We start from the raw sequence: 17,677 nt of genomic DNA, 5'->3' as shown, positions 1-17,677 counted from the left end.
TTACCATCTCCAAGAGGATGCGAATACGTCTTACTGTATTCCTTATTTGTCAACACTTCGAATCGAATCAATTCAAGTGCCGTCAGTAAAGCTTCTTGTGTCTTGCTAGACTTTAATCCCGTGAAAAGTGCTTGTCCCCAAGGTGTATAAATGTGTTTAGAACTGGTCAAAAAATCTCGAATCTCCAGTGTCTTCCACAGCACATTTGCCACAATCTCATTCTTCTCAACTAGCGTATGTTCGTGTTGACTGATTGTCTTATTAGCTGTACCGGCGTTGTGGACAGAGTTGATACAGAATTTAATATCAATCGTATCCACGTTTTGTCTCTTCAGTTCCCCATCGATAAACTCTTTGGTCACATTCCAAGAACTCGTCTTTTCGTAAATCGTATTTAAAGCCGTAGCATTATGACCTTCGGGTGTAGGTTGATGATGCATGATTTGTTCCTCCGTGGGCTCAAACCAAAAATAACTAGATACCTTACGTGTCTTGTAAAATGGATGAAGTGGCTGAGTTAACAAACTCAGGGTTTGTGTACGGATATTAAGTAATTGGGTTAAAAAATTATGGTATTCAATTGATTCGCCATTGTCCAGAGGTGCGCTTTCGATTAGTACTCCTGAAACAAGGCTATTGACAGACTATACTTGTGTGTTACTATCATCAGAGTGTGTCATTACATGTCTATTTATTACCTGGGGTCCGATTAATCCACGCATCAAATAGTAATAAAGCTCATCTGGTAAGCGATATCCAATAAATTCGTGAATATCGTTGGGTGCATTCTCAATATTCATGGGTTTCACTTCACAATCCTCGTTCATGACTAGATGATACTTGATGGCACAACGTGTACGACAAAATGTATCGATATAATTCGTTTTAGAAATTGTTGGATTATCAGAATAGGCTTGGATTGCGTTAAATCCGGTCTTGTGTTGCTTAATTAAATCGTGCACGCCTAATTTTTCCTGTTAGTCTCTAATCTAATCCGTCCTACTCTTATATACTCTACCATTAAATGTAAAACTGATATGCGAAGTGTTGAGTGGAGGAAAGCTAGGACAGTATTCAAATCCAGCTAAAATACAGATATCGAGAAATTGTTCATCCGATACATGCAAGTCTTGAAGCACCGTTCTTTTGCTGACCCAAAGGTAATTTCCTTTTTCAAAGTCAATTGTTGTTATCATCTTGTCAATATCCCACATTAACAACTCGGAACCTCCACAAACTGCATTCACTAATTGTCTTGGATGTGTGTACATGAATGCAAGCTACAAGACTCTATGTTAGTTCTCGATCATGCCATTTTTTTTTATATACATATATAATTGTCACTTTACCTGTGCCCAGGCGGAATAGGGAGCACGAATAAATTCAACCTTGTTCTTGTTTAAAATATGGAACACAGTGTTTAAAAGTTCAGCTGAATTGATGGCAGAACTACTTGCCCAATTACTCATGGCTAAATCAACTTTTCCTCGATCATAAAAGTCCCATCCGGCAGCACGATGACTTGGACGAGTGTCTTCCGTTGAAAATGGTTTATCTTTACGAATGATAGATAATCCTGAAAATACAAAGATGGGTTGAATTCCACTTGACCTATACAAAAAAAAAAGGACGCGAACATAAACAAGGGGCTTTTCATCGAAATAGATTAACTACTTTACTTGAATCCTTCTAATTCTTTTTCAAGTGTTTCGACAAGTCGAAGAGGTAAACCTCCCATGGCTGTAACTGCATTTTCTTTGGCAAGCACTTTACGTAACCAGTAATTACCATCAATGCCCAATCTCGTTTCCTTGAGCTGTGAAACTGCAGAGGTTTGTATCAAGCGACGTTCGGCCGTAAATACTAGTTTAAGAAGGTTAAGATTAGTTACGTTAACATTAAATTTCAATAAAAGTGCTTTACTATCAAAGTGACGAATAGGCATAATCGTTTGTTTTTTGTTGTTGTTGTTCAAAATGTTTTTTTATGTTATGTTTTTTGTTGTGTAAAAAGGCAAACAAAAAAAAAAAAAGTGCAGCGGGCTTTCTAACCCGTTTAAAAATAACTAATTTTCCAAGTTGCACAACTAAAAGTTCAGGCATAACCATTATCAATACAACCCAATAACCAGTATTACTCTCCAACACCTCATTTCTATTAGTTCCACGTCTAATTTATGTGGCATAGCTTTAATGATGTTGTTTTTCTTGAATCAAGCCAATTCATATATACCACCAACAAGTACTGTCAGTACACTGAGTGCACATTACGCTGGAAGTGTGATGTACGAATTCAAATTCGAAATGAATAGCGCCTTAAATATCAATTATGCCTTATTAGAGCTCAATATAACATTTGGAATATACTTTAATAATTGTATCTAGGGAATATTTCCACATCAGCCAAAAGGGTTTCAGGGCCGAGAGAAAAAAAAATGTAAATTATCAGGAGTGAAATCACATAAAAGCTAAAGTAACTTGCTCCGTCCAAAAATAAATAGGCCTCTCTCTCTCTCTCTCTCTTTATTTATTTTATCGGCTGCTGGTTACATTGATATTGTGTCAGTTAAAAATTATTCAAGTGAAAATATTTCTCGCACGGATAAATCTGATTGTCGTTCATGAAAAATGATCGGGTTCATGTTTGTGATTTAAATTAAACGGTATAGACGATCAACTTCTTATAGACAAGCTTATTGATACATGATTTCAACATTACCAGTCCAAAACATTGAGACAGTATTTAATACTTGAGTGGACCGGATGGTGGACAAACTCCGCTGTCCACTTTAAGCGCTAAAAAATTCTTGCCGGATACTTGGAAAAAATGCTCAGGTAACTGTGTCCACCTGGCCCATCTGATATTATAAAGATAGTGAAAGCCCACTTTCATAGAAATTTTTGAATTGACATCTTTTCTCTGGCCTACCATTGCATACATTCGTACTGGCTTCGTAGCCATTCAAGCGGGATAAGCTCCCAGAACTCAAATTAGTATCCATTCCAGCCATGATAGACAGCTAGATAAACATTGTCACCCTGATTTAATGAACGTTGTTTATTACATACATGTTCTTGTAGTCAAATCGCTCACTGATAAATACACGCTAAGCATTGATAATAATCGTTCATTCTCGTGCTGCATTAATTACGCTGGTATCTAATATGTTGTATAAATAGTGTTATTTCTAGACTCAATAGGTCTTTTTTCAATTAATAAGTTTTAATCTGGTAATACTGAACTGCCGTCGTTTTAAAGATCCAAGTCCTTGTACTTTGCTATCTATTGATCCTTTTTGCCTAACCCAACCAGACGGAAAACAGGTAAAATTGTTTAAAATAAATTTATTGACTAAGTTTTTTCATTAAAGGTGACATACAGAGCGTTTAGTAAACTTTACTTTGAAAGGATGAGGAGTTAGAACAAGACCGGCATTTACAGCACCTTCAATGTCAGGCATCCTATCATAAGGCTCAATAAGACACTTGGAATAAATTTGAACAAATGCCGAAAACATTTCTACGTCAGCTATATGAATCCCTGGACAAATGCGTCTAATAAATATGAGAATCTGTTTATAAGTTTGTTTTCTTAAAGAATTTTTACCTTCCCCATCCAAAGTTATAATGATCTCTATCTTCAATTTTCCCATTAGCTGCCGATTGCATGGTTCTTAAATTATTTAAAAATCTTTCCGGTAAAAATTTCTCAGGTTCGGGATAGATTTCAGGCCGTTTATGGATACTATCCATGTTTGATATTATGCTAGAACCCTCGGGAATTGTATAACCATCAACCTTGACTAAAAATCTGTCAACTTTTTTTTTTTTTTTTTTTTTTTTTTTTTTTTTTGCACATCGGCTGATTAACTAACTACACCTACGTTCATGACGGTTAACATGAATTAGACCAAACGGAGTTGTTGGTTTATAGCGCATACATTCTTTGATTACAGAGATGCAATAGGGCAATTCTTCTCTTTCCTTAAACTGAGGAAGTCGCCCATGACTTTTCATAAAATGATCAATCTCTTCAAACACTTTTTGCTGGACATCCGGATAATGACACATAATTGCAACATTCCAAGTCAAAGTAAGGGTAACCGTATCCATTCCTGCTACTATAAGATCGGCTACAGTCCTGAATTAATATCTGCTTATAGTAAAGCAACTATTTAAACATATTACTCACACATAAATGTAATCAAATCTTCCTCTAGTAAATCAAAATCACTTTCTAAAAGAGATTTAACAGCATTCGGGCCTTCGCGCGCGGCAGCTTCCTTAATCAGCTTTTGATAAAGTGGGTTGCGTCTTTGATTTATATGGTGCTTCATTTTAGCTTCTGTACCAGTCAAGTAATTGTACACAGAAAATATCGGAAGAAAATTAGCTAGATCAGACTCCAATCCACTGAACTTGATGCTTTCTTCCACTAAGCTTGACAACTGAATAAATTCTGGATCTTGAACAGAGTCAAACCTCTTGCCGAATAGCGCAGAGACCATAACATTTATAGAATTTAGAGCAAAAAATTGAGTTGGGTGTGTACCACCATTCTTTTCAGTATGATCAATGCACCTATTGACTAAATCATTGGCTTCACGTTCGATTGAATCCATATATTTGAAAATTTGTTTAGGTCCCATAATGGATGAAACTAAGATTTGAACAAGAGAGTTATTTAAATATGTGTAAGAATATTAGTGATTGTCTTATTACCAACAGATCTTGGATTTGGTCCTGGACCATCTGGTTGAGAGAAAATCATGCCTCTAAGGAATCCATGTTAGATTCAATGTATATTTAAACTCCATAAAGTAAACGCTTACTTTCCATGAAAGCTATAATGTTCATCACCGAAATTATTAACAGGCCGAAAGGAGGTATCAGCACCGTTCGTTGCAAAAATTTTATGGGCCAAGTAGGGATCATCTACTATAATCCATGTCCGAATTCCCATTTTTATTTTCAAAATAGGGCCCAATTTACTGTGCCACTGCGAGAATGTTCTACCTGGTAATGCCCCCAAAGAGAACATATGACCTACTATTGGAAATGATAATGGAGGGGTTGGGATTTCTTTTTGAACTTGTTCATGCTTGACTAAAATTAACTGGTGGAAGGCATATATAACAGTAGCAGCTGCAATAACACATAGCAACTCCTTACGCTCAACACGTGTAGGTATCAATTCAATTGATTTCATTACGTTTTCCATGATCATTATTTATTAATAAGTGAGAACTAAGAAATGCAATCTCAACATAATATATAGTAAAACGGGAAAAGAAACCCAACTCTTTATCGGCTACAATCATGCGAGAATGTGAACTATAGAACTCTTAAAGTCTTATGAGTACACTTATACATTGCCGTTTTTGGGTACGATAATTAAGGTCACGTTTCCCGACTCTCGTTGCTGGCTTGTGAAAAAAAAAATTAATCCACATATCCGTGTGTGAATTTCTTGATTGGATGCTGAAAAGACTATTTTGATTTATCCAGGTCAATACTCTATAAGAAAAAAGAAAAAAAAGAAAGATATATAGACTACCAAACCCAGGGATCGATCAAGTAGGAGATTATAGAAACGCTATAATTTTTAGTCACTGTTATTATCTGACAGAAATGGTGCATTTAGAATATTATCCAATGCCTTCCGTATGCCCTACTTGAGACTGAATTGGATGGCATAAATTGGTGTACAACGTACAAGTTAATAAGCTACCAACATTTGCTAACAGTTACAGGAAGACTTAGATAAGCTATACGAAAGTATATCACAGCAACGGAGTTCCTTTTTGGTTCATCTACATGTTTGAAAAGTTTATGAACATCGGATATGAGAACGACTAATAGCATGTTGGAGTTTTAAATCGTGGTGATCACGGATTTGGTTACCGGGCATTTTATTTTACTTTGGGGTCGATCAAAAAACAATGTGTGTTTGAGTTGAGTACATTTCCTATTTAACAGATAGTTTTAGAGTCAGTCCTTTTAATCTTTTGGATTTAAGAGATTCAGCACCATAATTAGATTAATCAAAATCCCTATCTTGTATTAGTATACGATTACACGATGCTTAATACTTTACATCCCTCATAGATTGCGGAGTAACCACACATACAATCTTAATTTCCGCCTGCTAATGGATCATTTTATCAAACTGTATTAAGAATTATGAAAGAGGGGTATCATTAACTTGTCTTTTACACCAAATAAAACTGTCAGGATTCCTAAGTTTATTTTATGTTAAAGCCAGCTGCAATTGCCGGGCGGTTTGGATGTGGAGCTTTGTTCCTGACATTAATTGCTCTTTAAAGCGTTGTTTCAATATCCTGGGTTTCACCATTTACTTTATAATGCAAAACCGTATCATGTAGAAGACTTGAGACAACGGGACAGTCTTTTCAAAGTTTAGCTTTTAAAGAGGTCTTTGAAAATAACCTTGTTAATAATCATTGCTGCTTGCCTTTGACATTTAAAACTAATTTCTGGGCATTTTGCCATGTTTTGGGTTTGAAAATTTTCAGGCTGGCTTTTGAACAAGTAGCACAAAATACGTAGTCAAACTGGACTTTGACTCAAGAGCAATATAATGATAAGCATACTGTTTGAGCATTTCAAATTGTCAGCCCTTTTTTGGCAGCATCTGGTGTAGGAATTTTTGGCGGAAGTATCATCCAATGACTGCCCCGGATCTATTACGCCATTTGATGACGTCAAAATGTTTTTTATAAAGTTGTTTATTTTCCCACCTACGCCCTTTTTCTTTTCTTTTCCTTATGCACAGTTTCGAGTAAAGCTGCTGTTAGGTGATTCTGGCATGTACGTCTTGCTCGTGGGTGTACCTGCTCTACCTCTACCTACCGTCTAGGCTCTAGGCAGGCGTGGCTATCTTCTGGTTGTTTACACGGTAATGCTTTTAAAAACTGTTGTTGTGTTAATGTCAACAGGCTAATTTTTTTTTCTTTTTTATGTAGCTTGTACGAGGTAGTTTGTGTAGGTTTATGGAGTCGAATATTTGGCATGCTCTTGTACCGCGACAGAGATGCAGACGGTGTTTTCAACAAACATTCGCGTAAATACTAGACATTACAGAGCTGACATGGCGAGTGAGAGATCGAAAGGACACCGTGAAACCGCTAGTACGGACCTTCTTGTGAATCCTAGTTTATCCTCTCATAGTTGGGCGACCTTATCTACGAAAAGGTGTGGCATACTTTTTTTGACCACTTTCCAACGATTGTGTCCGTTTTATAATTGTCAACCAAAGCATAAAAAACGGGTGAGTGCAGACAGAGACTGACTTCCACGCAGTTGCACTTGGGCAATTTTCTTTTTACTGGAAATTGGCGAACAGGTCTCTAAACTTTTATCTTTTCTAAAATAAAGCTTTCTTTTTTTTTTGTCTTCAAAAACTTGCCACACCTTTATAAGACTACACTGTATTAATGTTGAATCTTTTTGTAAAATAGAGATTCGGTTACGAAAGTATATGTGTGAGCAAATCGTTGCTTATTCTGATCGAGCTGAATCAGCTGGACCAACAGATTAATTAGCAGGTGGTAGTACTTGACCCGTATCTATAAAGACTTGTTAATCTTAAAATAAACAATGAAAGGTTGGATAGAATATAACAGTACAATTTAATGCTTTAAAGGTTAGGATCACTGATAAAGACTAAAGTTAAATTAAAAGTTACCTGTGAATAAAGATGGTATGGCTTTCAATCACTAATCAGAAACAAGTCTAAGTCAAAATCTACTAGCAGTGAACGTATTATATGTATATCTAGATATATATTGATGTTGATAACAAAAATGAAAAAATATAATGAGAAATTTTTTATATACACTGAAAGGGATGTGTCTCATTTACTAAGGACGCAAGTAAAACATGTGAATTTAAACAAAGTTATTGAACTCTTAATGAGCATGTCAACTAAAATGTACGGTAATCAGCAAGAAATTTATAGTAGTGCTATCCTTGACATATCATTAAACGGCCAGAGAGAACATTGTCTGCCCTCACTATATTTAGATGGGTATCCCAGAGAGATATTATTAGTCAAATAAACTACACATGATAAATTCTATTCCGTATAACTTGCTGCACTCATTGCCTCAGTTGGCTTTTACCTATTCATAGGTTTACTGCACAACCAAAGCACAATATGCTTAAAATGTATATTCTTGTCTCCGCTTCCCAATATGAAGTCAAAGCCAGCCTACCTCAAAATAAGGAAATCAATCTAGCCTAGTTTGCCACCATGATACATTGCACCATACAGCTTCTGACTACTAGTATCACACAGGGTTATTTCATATCGCGCAAACCAATACTTGGAATGAACGAGCTCACAGTGCCCATACTTTTTTTTTTTTTTTTTTTTTTTTTTTTTTGGACAAGACAAGGAAACTGGGCCGAGTCCTCCAAGCTGAATCGGATGATGCTCAGCCCATGCGTGTAGGTGACACATCCGTACAAAGATCAAAAAAAAAAAAAAGAAGGGAGGGACGATCCTATTATTAGCCTGGCCATGAGACCAACCGAAATGGGATCTTCCAACCAGATTCTCTGTAGAGTTGTTTGTACCAAAACAGGTGAAGGAAGGATACATTATAATTGTTGTTTTCAAAAGATACTTTTGTAGACTGGTTGTGACACCAATGCTGTTCCCATTGAGCGATTGTTTGTCATACAATGCAATCAAGAAATGATGTAACACTATCAATACGGGTTAGTCGCAAAACGGAAACTGACATGTCATTATATGGAATCTTTTTTTTTTTTATTGAGAGAAACAGGATATGTGTGTGGGGAGAGTGAGTAGTAATAATGAAAAAAAAAAGGGGATTAATTGTACAGGGAAAGAAAAAAAAATGGTAGTAGTGGGAAAGGGGTGGTAGGGGGATATATATTTAACCTCTTCCACCATAAGTATAGGTTTCTGAAGTTTTCAGCTGACTGGTAGCAACCGTTAATTGCTTTTTGCTTTTCATTAAATCATGAAAAGACCAGCGTGATGGTTTGTAACTAAGGCGAGAGTGCTGAGAAGAAGTGTCGGTAGAGAGGTCTTGAGGATTGACATAATCGCCATCCCGGTAAGCATTTTCATAGTAACGTCGATCGTGGGATTCAAACTGGGATTGCGACACACGTCTCTTTGTATATTTGTCAACTTTGTAGTAGTCGTAACTATTTTTAATTTTATCTATTAAGCCCATTTTTTTAATGAAAAATTTAAAAAGAGTAAATAAAAGAAGAGAGAAAAAGAATAAAAAACAAAAAAGGTTTTATATTACGCGGGAGAGGGGTACGGCAGATCTCTTTTTTTCGTGGTTAAAATATTTACCAATAACAAGGATGACCAAATCATAGTATCATGTAGTTTTGGGAAAACAACATCATGGTACGCACAAGCCACTGCCTGACGATGCCACTGTAAACCTGTCATTATTTCAAGCTCCTTTTCAAAGCAATAATCCCCGCCCTGGCTATCCTTATTTATAATCTGTGAGTGTTGCTCATTTTAATATACAAAAGTTGAAAGAACCGCCTTTTAGTCCTACCGAGTCTACCATTTCACTTTACAATACACTATTTGAAGCTTTTACATACAACCTTTAAGCTTTAGCTAAAAGCATAACCCCCTACCATTTGAGACAGAGCGCACTGTAAGAGTATCTCTTTAAGAAATAGCAGCGACTCTCTACCGGAACACAGGGTCAAATAACTCGGAGCGCGTATTTTGAAATTGTTCCTTAAGGACAGCCAAAGTGCACGTAGTCGCAACCTAAGATCGGGTGTTTTAGCTGTCCTTAGGATTTTGAAACAAGTATAAACACAATAAAAAAAAAAAACGCAATGGTTAAGAATGACTATATATTAAACGATTTATACTCCTAAAAATTCGGTCGTTACTCTTTCACTCTTGCGCTCGTTTAAGCTCAACCTTGGGCAGAAATGTAATGGTAAAGTCCCAACGACAGACGTTGGAAGTTACTTGAAAAGCACGCGGACAGCATGATTAATATATATTTATTGTTAAATTTACCTCTTGTTGTCAGGTAAGGTATCCGATCCTACATTACAACTACGCACACCGGAGAGGCCCGCTCTTGTTTATTAAGGCTCGTTCACACACTTTTTTGAGTGGATAATTAAGTCATCCTGACATAAGCCATCTCTTGTTTATCAATCTATAAATATAAAACCTGTTCACACACTTTTTTTTTCCACTTGATTATTTAAGTAAGAAAACGATAAAGGTAGTGGTATTTCGATCCCTTTTCTCGAGCCAATCTTTCTTACATACTTATTTTTTGTAAAAAGGTTTGTCAAAAATGACTTCCATATTTTTAGATCCTAATAGAAATTATATGACTTATAGTAATCCCGGCCAAAACTGGGAACCTAAGCTGGGAAGGCTTCCTCGCAAAAAATTGTAATCAGTCATTTACCGTATGATATTTGTAGTTGGAGTATTCTATTTGAGACTTATAATAACATGTGTTCTCTTATAGTGTTTACAAAAAAAAAATAGCTTTCAAAAGTTATTGTTTGAGCATTGCATATGCTCAAACAAAAGCCTGTTTTCTGTTTTCTGTAAGAAACGCGCAAGAAAACGCCAATGTAAGTTTTAATTTAAAGTATTTCATGTCACTATTTGTAGAAAATCACAACTGATATAAAATAGCAGGCTTACATTGAATAAAAAAAAACACGGTGATCATAAACAGTGAGAAAGAAACAGTCGTTGACAAAGACAAAAAATCTGTCGAAGTAACTGACGAGGAAGATGTACCTTCTGATTTGGCCATCAACCACCACCCACATCGTACTTGTCAGTACAGTATCACATATGCAGGCTCTGGGGAAAAGTCGAATAATGCTGAAACTGATATCACTTCAAAATGGGACATTGATAACCTTTGTATATCGGATTTATGTTATTCTCTAAAACAGACAACATCACGTGTGGTTGACAACATTAATCCAGCACAGATTTCCGACATTCGTATACTTGTATTAAATGATATTTACCTATTCGATAAGGATTCATCATTTTCTGTCTCTAATACTTCCTCGGTCATGTTCACAACGCCATAAAACCAACATTCTTTTTTGGGAGCAACACTCCAACCAAAGGCCTTAATTGTTACAATTGGTGTATACAACTAGACACTTGTCCTCCCGTTGATTGGCTTTTGTCTTTAACTTTGTGCGCTGAATTTCTCACTGAAGCTTGCAAATCAGGAAACGTATTGGACGTACATACAGCACAGGTCCTGACACAAATCCTTCTGTTGCTCAATAACAGCCCGATGGATGGTACAGTCAAGGGCAGCTACATCCAACGGCTATTTACAGCCTGATCACAGCTAAATATAGTGTGTGCTCAGGAATATATAGTGTAGGATCGGCTAAATATGATTACCTGTCACCGCTATTTTCCTCTGGTTCACGCTTGAAACTAAAATGGGCGAACGGTCAATTGAAAAACGAGACCGTCAATTTATTTAAAAGTTTACGGTCTCTCGGGTTCCGCCAAATGCGTGGTTTTAATTGCTGAATTCAAACACAAGAATCAAAATTCATACATCGAATCAGATCTTGTAAAGTTAGGAAAGCAGATGAAAATTACACTGAACTTGTTGATCAAGGATGGGGTTAAGAAGCCAAAGGTCTGTGGAATCCGCTGCGAAGGAGAAGAAGTCTACACATTTATTATGGATATCCCTTCACCCAAGCTATATCGCATGTGTAATGTATCAAAGATCAAGCTTTTTAAGAACTTAGACCAAATATCCCTACTTCCAAGCATTTTGTCCCATCTTCTGCATTTAAAAACGATTGCGTGCGAAACTGCATCAAAAATGGAGGAAGCTATTTTATACAAGTATGATAATCTAAAACGTCCCTCACCAAATCCCCCAACGGACTGGATATCAAGTAGCAGTGTCACCGTGAACGTGTGTCTAAAGAACAAACAAAAAAAAAGTAACTTCTCTTCTCAGGTCATTATGAATTATGAAGAGGAGCTTATCTTTAATAAATAGTATAAAACCATTAAAAGCATGTAATAAAATATCTCTTGTCTCGACCAAATAATTAATATGCCTATGATGAACTTTATTACTTTTGTAATCATTACACAATACACGTAATCAAAAGCTTTTAGGGCTAGTACCATGTTAAAATATATATATATATATATATATATATATATATATATATATATATATATATATACCCGGAAACATGGAAAGTTTTACATTTAAATATTTTTGAAATACAGGAAGCTGTATCTTGTTTAGTTATGAAAGGGGAACCAAGAATCAATTGCATTGATGATCCTTAAAAAAAAAATATCTTGACTTCGGCCTGCTGGCTTCCACTCAGAATTTAAACTCGTAAATGAGGATCATTGGTCAGTTAGGAATTCCATATTTAGAATGAACTACCCAACCCTTTTATATGTTTTCTTCCATTTCAATTTACCAAGAAAAATGGGACAAATAAAACGGACAAGAGAGGACGACAGTAAGCAGTAAGGAAGTTATATAGCAAAAGGCTTTAAACTGACACTATATTTTACTAATAGATTCTCTGCAGCCCACTTCAAACTTAATCGCCCCACATGACTATTCATTTAATTTTATACCCACCTTAAAACCTTCGCAAAAAATATTCGATGTTGACATTACTACAACGACTTCAAAACCTGTTCCATTCAGTGTAAACACACTAACTCACCGATTCAATAAACGGGTTGAGAAATTTCGGTGCGAACGACCGAAGACTTTAGTGAAAAAACCCGAAACGGTTAAGGAATATGAATCCATGTACGAACGACATCAGCACATCACCTTCACAATCATCAATTATTTGCAAATGTTTTTCAATGTCATTGTTGTTGGAACCATATTATACATTTTTGTTAAAATTATTCTGGTCGTCAAGCAAGATTTTCGACTCAAGGCTAAAGAGCATTTCGAAGGTAACCATATTAAAAAAAAATGTTTGGTTGTGCCAAAATATTAATTACTTTTTCGGTGTGATAAAAGTGTTACAGCATGACAGATTAACATGTTCAAAGAAATACATGATCAATCATTGTGGAAAAGATGACCAGGTTCCGGCTATCGAGAATATGTGCAATGAATGGGCATCATGCATGCATAAAGACCTTGCTGTGGCCCAGTAAGTGTCAACTGTCATTCTCACCCTCCCATTTATTTTACTGACTCTGTAAAAAAATAGAGCCAAAGTGTCTGCCGAGGCAATAGCAGAGATCATTAATAGCTTCGTCGAACCTATATCCTACAAAGCTCTGGTAAATATGATTACACGTGCATATGATTAGGCATACTGATATTTAAATTCATGTAGATCTTTTTCTCTTTATTAATCATTGGCTCATTATTTTTTTCAAATGTTGCATTTGGAATAGTTAAACGAAAGCACAACAAACTGATACAATTATCATCGTAGGAATAATAAAGTATATCTTTAAACCACGAAACTAAAGCTCCAGTAAGAACTGTGATAATCATAATGAGTGGTCGCTTTTGTTATTTTGCAAAAAACATACGTGTCTTTGCAGTTACAAACACACTCAAATACGTGGATATAGCGCAACATTCAGTTGGACTTGATTGTAAAGTTAGTTGCTTTATGCGGCTGTAAATATTTTATAACGAAAACCACAGCCTGGTAGTAGGTCTATCAATAGCAGTTAAATATCTAAAATACGTGTTTCTTGGGTAACTTTATAAAACACTGATGTCCGTAATTAAGCCAAAGGCGACAAAGTGAAGATGATACTAATAAAAAGCGTTTATCAAGATCTAAACCGAGACTTTTTCTTTTTAAATGTAATACCAATTATGCGTGAAAATTCGAAAAATCTAAATTCTGCGGAGAACGAGCAGAAATAAGTGATGTTTGTAACACTTTAAAATGTGCATTTTGTTTGTCATACCGTGACCAATCTGAGTTGGCTCTAGTTCTTCTGAATGATATAAATGCTCTCAGACCTGTACTTTTTTTTGTTTATTTTTTTTGAAAAAAGGATGTATAGACAGCTTTCCGTGTCCATCACAGCTAACCGTTGTATCCATATCGCATTGTATGTTTATAATAGCATGAAACGGACTGTTTTATTTCTAAACCCCGTAACAATTGTTTGAGGGGGAAAGGTCAAAATTACCTAATCCTGTCAACATGTTCGTTTTTGATAGACATGTGTGTGCATATGAAAAAGTGCAACGCCAGAAAATTAGCTTGTGCACCCCCCTTTTTTTATATCTGAAAAAGACACCATATGAGTCATTATTTTGCTTTTAAGCATCCGACAAGTTTTTTTTAGACTGGTTTCTCCTTTTTCTCTGCTTCTGTTACAACCTTCTTGCAACATGGGAGATTACACGCTTGATAAATTGAGAAGTACTCTCATTCGGTTGGAAGACACCATTATTTTTGGTAAATAAACAAAGAAAGCAAGCGGAGCAACGAAAAAAAAAAACTAAACGTTTCCCTTTTTTTTTTTTTTTTTTTTTGTATGTGAAAGCACTCATTGAAAGAGCTCAGTTTGCCATGAATCCCTGTATTTACCAAAAGGGTGCTTTAGAGTTTAGCGGAGCCACAGGGGATCGTAACTTTTTAGAATATTTCTTTTGGGAAACTGAAAAGGTCCATGGTAAGTGAAAGAAAAAAAAAGATGAAAAGTACAGACAATAACAGTATATGATTAGCCAAAGTCCGTAGATATACTAGGTAGTAACCATAGCAACGCTTTTAAATACCTAACAAGATCTGACATTTTTCTTATCAAAGCCCTGACGAATACGCGTTTACATCACCTTTACCTGAGCCTATTCTCCCTAAGCTTGAATTTGAACAGTTTATTCAACCCGATGATATCAATGTCAATGAAAAGATTATGGATTTTTATGTCCACGATATTCTTCCTACCATTTGTAAGCAAAGTGATGATCAAAACTATGGCAGTTCAGCAACCAAAGATATTGAAGCACTTCAAGCGTTAAGCAAGCGTATTCATTTCGGTAAATAGAAAAAAAGAAAGCAAATATAGAGTGTGTGATTTTTAAATCTCAGAATCTCCTAGGTAAATTTATTGCAGAATCAAAATTTAGATCAAATCCCGAGGAATACATTCGTTTAGCTTTAGCAAATGACAGAGAAAAGATTGATGAATTGTTAACAAACAAACAAGTAGAGAAAAAAGTTTTGGAAAGACTTCGCCGAAAGGCTTTGGTATACGGCCAAACCTTGGATGAGGAACAAGAGGGAACCAGCAAACATTTACGAATTCCCGTGGATGTTGTGGTGGATCTTTATAAAAAATGGGCTATTCCCTTGACAAAAGTAGTCGAAGTGGATTATCTTATTAACCGAGGAAGAGAGGCTCATAAGGCTTCTCAACATCAATTATAGCTAGATATTTTCTTATTTACATCATAAAATAAAAATAAAAAGTTTCTCCCTTTTTTTCCCTTCCTTTTATCTCTTTATTATTAAGAATAAACAAATGACGAATCCTGTACAAACAAGGCAGTTATTTACACCTCAAATTAACGAGAGATCCAGAGTACGACCTGATGTATTTCTTGATATCAATGTTCGTTACCCACCACGCATTCCTCGTTTGATACGAAGACCGGTTATGCCTCTTAGCGATAACGATGCTCGTCCCAGCAGTATCAGTTCAGCCATTTCCATGACAAGAGAGTATGCCACTCGAACTCATACATTTGCTTCTGCCAGTACCAGCAATCGACTAGAAAGTGATGATGAGGATTATCAGCACACGATTCATGATTTACACTGTGCGTCCGATGAGAAAGCCGTGGATCTAGCCGCTCTTTGTGATATGGACATACAGGAACTACCTTCCAATATCAACTATGTTCCCTTAAAGTTTCGTATCCTGTCTGAAGATGGTGGAAGATACAGCTCCACTTACACGGTTGAAAATGTATTACGCAATGATGGTACCGTGTACTGGTAAGTAATCAGTGGTATACATGATGTGCATGCGGCTCACATGATGGTTATAAAGTTCAGAAAAGTGTGGGACTATCAATCTATTATTGGAGTATGTAGGGTCTGAAAGAAACAGTAAATGCTGCTCATTATCTCATATCATTGTCAAATCACCACAATACGGGTACTAACTATGCATAGAACAAGGATAAAAGCTGTTACTCACCTCCTATCTATGATAGATACACAGCGCCTTGTAAAGAGGGCATGATATTCATGTCACATAAGCCCATTAACGTAGAAAGTAAGTGGGTGTATACAGAATGGGATAAACAAGTTGATTTAAACGAGATAATAGATACGCGTGCATTCGACTTATTTACAAGAGAGAATTACGAGCGATATGTAGAGGCAAAACGAGAGGAATTGGATGAGAGTGATCCTGTAGCGTGGTTTAGTGCGATCCATCAGCGACAATGTGTCATTGAAATGAGTGAAAGGTCTGGTAAATACGTGCTTGTGAAATTACTTCGTTCGGATCACGAAACAAGCAACATGGATATACAATACATTGGATTTGTTGGTTATTCAGGTAGTCGATGTTTTGCCAATGGAAGCTTATGCTGAAGAAAAAAAGAAGCTCCCCTATATTTTTTATTATTTTATTCTCTTTCCTCACATTGCTTCTTTAATTTTTTTAAGAGTGCCTTTCCTTTTTTAATCTGCGACTTGTCACCACTGTTTAGTAGTGCATTTACTAAGCCTGTTGCGATATTGTCACTACAGGTTGAAGTTGTTAATCTTTCCTGCCACAAATATATATTATTCTACACACGTTACTTTAAAAATGTTTCATTCATATCTTGTTCGTCTTGTCTCAAGTCAATATCATCATATCCTGGTATAGAAGGCACCAGCTGGAAATGACTTAATTCAAACCCACCCAAAAACTCATTGTCGGTTGGATCACGGAACGCTAAACTACCATGGTTATCTCCCTGCTCTTCATCATCATCCTCGTCATCTTCATAATCCTCGTCATCGTCCTCTGGTAAATCAGGTCCTAATAAATCCGAAAGATAGGCAGGATATCTAGGATGTCCAGAAATCGTCTCTTCTTCTTCTTCTTCCTCCTCATCTTCCTCTCCATCATCACTGCTATATCCTTCAAGATCTTCCAATAACGATCCAACAATATTCACGGGACTTTATGTAGGGTTAGTATCGATTAGTTATTCCTCTTGAAATGCTTATATTTACTTTGCTCCAGTAATGATGAGTGTGGCATTATCTTCCGCTATAAAGGTATGAGATAAAACTTGACGTTCAACCTGTGTAACAATACATCAGAATAAACCAGTGAGAAAAACACGTAGATTACAATTTAATAATTACATGGTCTTTGACAAGAGAGCACAAGACAAATGTTTGACCTTTTGCATGTACTTTTAGCAAGGTCTTTCCATCTTTGGGTTCAGCTTCCAAGGAAATCTAGTCAAACTGTTATAAAGTAATCCTTACAACAACAACAAAAGAGAAATACTTGCCTGATTTATAGTGAGAATGCCTTTATATTTAATAGGATATGATTCTCCTGGAATCAAACGAAGTCCTAACATGAGTGTTGTGTATGAGTGCTTATATAATGTGCATGCTTTCTC

General features: G+C 36.1%; 8 protein-coding genes across 8 annotated transcripts; 4 read left to right on the top strand and 4 right to left on the bottom strand.

Moving 5' to 3' along the window:
• Nucleotides 1–542: 542 nt before the first annotated feature.
• Nucleotides 543–1,308, bottom strand: EV154DRAFT_3371 (uncharacterized protein). The gene is made up of 2 exons (XM_051595006.1): nt 1,019–1,308; nt 543–964 (listed from the first exon to the last, which is right to left on the bottom strand). Exons 1-2 carry the CDS (start codon nt 1,269–1,271, stop codon nt 645–647), a joined length of 573 nt encoding a protein of 190 aa, XP_051463716.1. The 5' UTR covers nt 1,272–1,308; the 3' UTR covers nt 543–644.
• A 2,023-nt stretch (nt 1,309–3,331) lies between these two features.
• EV154DRAFT_546714 (cytochrome P450) lies at nt 3,332–5,271 on the bottom strand. Its single transcript, XM_051604709.1, has 6 exons — nt 4,832–5,271; nt 4,722–4,774; nt 4,192–4,659; nt 3,884–4,132; nt 3,607–3,802; nt 3,332–3,554 (listed from the first exon to the last, which is right to left on the bottom strand). Exons 1-6 carry the CDS (start codon nt 5,224–5,226, stop codon nt 3,365–3,367), a joined length of 1,551 nt encoding a protein of 516 aa, XP_051463715.1. The 5' UTR covers nt 5,227–5,271; the 3' UTR covers nt 3,332–3,364.
• Nucleotides 5,272–8,771: 3,500 nt separating this feature from the next.
• EV154DRAFT_489636 (uncharacterized protein) lies at nt 8,772–9,297 on the bottom strand. The gene has a single exon (XM_051599315.1). It carries the CDS (start codon nt 9,230–9,232, stop codon nt 8,927–8,929), a length of 306 nt encoding a protein of 101 aa, XP_051463714.1. The 5' UTR covers nt 9,233–9,297; the 3' UTR covers nt 8,772–8,926.
• A 1,054-nt stretch (nt 9,298–10,351) lies between these two features.
• On the top strand, nt 10,352–12,067 carry EV154DRAFT_546712 (uncharacterized protein; the record flags this gene model as incomplete). The annotated part of the gene is made up of 5 exons (XM_051604708.1): nt 10,352–10,452; nt 10,532–10,640; nt 10,752–11,025; nt 11,190–11,339; nt 11,535–12,067. The coding sequence occupies 5 exons, from the start codon at nt 10,352–10,354 to the stop codon at nt 12,065–12,067; spliced, it is 1,167 nt and encodes a 388-aa protein (XP_051463713.1).
• Nucleotides 12,068–12,451: 384 nt separating this feature from the next.
• On the top strand, nt 12,452–13,761 carry EV154DRAFT_489633 (Brl1/Brr6 domain-containing protein). The gene is made up of 4 exons (XM_051599314.1): nt 12,452–13,008; nt 13,076–13,211; nt 13,272–13,344; nt 13,401–13,761. The coding sequence occupies exons 1-4, from the start codon at nt 12,852–12,854 to the stop codon at nt 13,500–13,502; spliced, it is 468 nt and encodes a 155-aa protein (XP_051463712.1). The 5' UTR covers nt 12,452–12,851; the 3' UTR covers nt 13,503–13,761.
• A 444-nt stretch (nt 13,762–14,205) lies between these two features.
• Nucleotides 14,206–15,528, top strand: EV154DRAFT_489630 (chorismate mutase). Its single transcript, XM_051599313.1, has 5 exons — nt 14,206–14,492; nt 14,581–14,709; nt 14,765–14,786; nt 14,847–15,076; nt 15,139–15,528. Exons 1-5 carry the CDS (start codon nt 14,426–14,428, stop codon nt 15,465–15,467), a joined length of 777 nt encoding a protein of 258 aa, XP_051463711.1. The 5' UTR covers nt 14,206–14,425; the 3' UTR covers nt 15,468–15,528.
• A 33-nt stretch (nt 15,529–15,561) lies between these two features.
• EV154DRAFT_557617 (uncharacterized protein) lies at nt 15,562–16,643 on the top strand (the record flags this gene model as incomplete). The annotated part of the gene is made up of 4 exons (XM_051605445.1): nt 15,562–16,037; nt 16,093–16,200; nt 16,259–16,320; nt 16,375–16,643. 4 exons carry the CDS (start codon nt 15,562–15,564, stop codon nt 16,641–16,643), a joined length of 915 nt encoding a protein of 304 aa, XP_051463710.1.
• A 35-nt stretch (nt 16,644–16,678) lies between these two features.
• On the bottom strand, nt 16,679–17,635 carry EV154DRAFT_475617 (uncharacterized protein; the record flags this gene model as incomplete). The annotated part of the gene is made up of 5 exons (XM_051597985.1): nt 16,679–16,817; nt 16,857–17,222; nt 17,277–17,347; nt 17,412–17,494; nt 17,560–17,635. 5 exons carry the CDS (start codon nt 17,633–17,635, stop codon nt 16,679–16,681), a joined length of 735 nt encoding a protein of 244 aa, XP_051463709.1.
• Between the last annotated feature and the right edge of the window lie 42 nt (nt 17,636–17,677).

Source organism: Mucor mucedo (assembly GCF_025094135.1).
Source record: "Mucor mucedo strain NRRL 3635 chromosome Unknown EV154scaffold_1, whole genome shotgun sequence".
NCBI lineage: Eukaryota > Fungi > Mucoromycota > Mucoromycetes > Mucorales > Mucoraceae > Mucor > Mucor mucedo.
Note: the sequence above shows the minus strand (reverse complement) of the source record. Positions and strands in the feature narration are given on the sequence as shown.

Bases quoted from the DNA above. Each gene is read 5' to 3' on its own strand.
- EV154DRAFT_3371 (XM_051595006.1), bottom strand. From the start codon at position 1,271: ATGTACACACATCCAAGACAATTAGTGAATGCAGTTTGTGGAGGTTCC. The intron at 965-1,018 runs GTAGAGTATATA...AGGAAAAATTAG, and splicing joins TATCAGTTTTACATTTAATG to GCGTGCACGATTTAATTAAG.
- EV154DRAFT_546714 (XM_051604709.1), bottom strand. From the start codon at position 5,226: ATGATCATGGAAAACGTAATGAAATCAATTGAATTGATACCTACACGT. The intron at 3,803-3,883 runs GTAGGTGTAGTT...ACAGATTTTTAG, and splicing joins TCATGTTAACCGTCATGAAC to TCAAGGTTGATGGTTATACA. The intron at 3,555-3,606 runs GTAAAAATTCTT...CATATTTATTAG, and splicing joins TATAACTTTGGATGGGGAAG to ACGCATTTGTCCAGGGATTC.
- EV154DRAFT_489636 (XM_051599315.1), bottom strand. From the start codon at position 9,232: ATGGGCTTAATAGATAAAATTAAAAATAGTTACGACTACTACAAAGTT.
- EV154DRAFT_489633 (XM_051599314.1), top strand. From the start codon at position 12,852: ATGTACGAACGACATCAGCACATCACCTTCACAATCATCAATTATTTG. The intron at 13,009-13,075 runs GTAACCATATTA...GTGTGATAAAAG, and splicing joins GGCTAAAGAGCATTTCGAAG to TGTTACAGCATGACAGATTA. The intron at 13,212-13,271 runs GTAAGTGTCAAC...GTAAAAAAATAG, and splicing joins AAAGACCTTGCTGTGGCCCA to AGCCAAAGTGTCTGCCGAGG.
- EV154DRAFT_489630 (XM_051599313.1), top strand. From the start codon at position 14,426: ATGGGAGATTACACGCTTGATAAATTGAGAAGTACTCTCATTCGGTTG. The intron at 14,493-14,580 runs GTAAATAAACAA...TGTATGTGAAAG, and splicing joins GGAAGACACCATTATTTTTG to CACTCATTGAAAGAGCTCAG. The intron at 15,077-15,138 runs GTAAATAGAAAA...AGAATCTCCTAG, and splicing joins AAGCAAGCGTATTCATTTCG to GTAAATTTATTGCAGAATCA.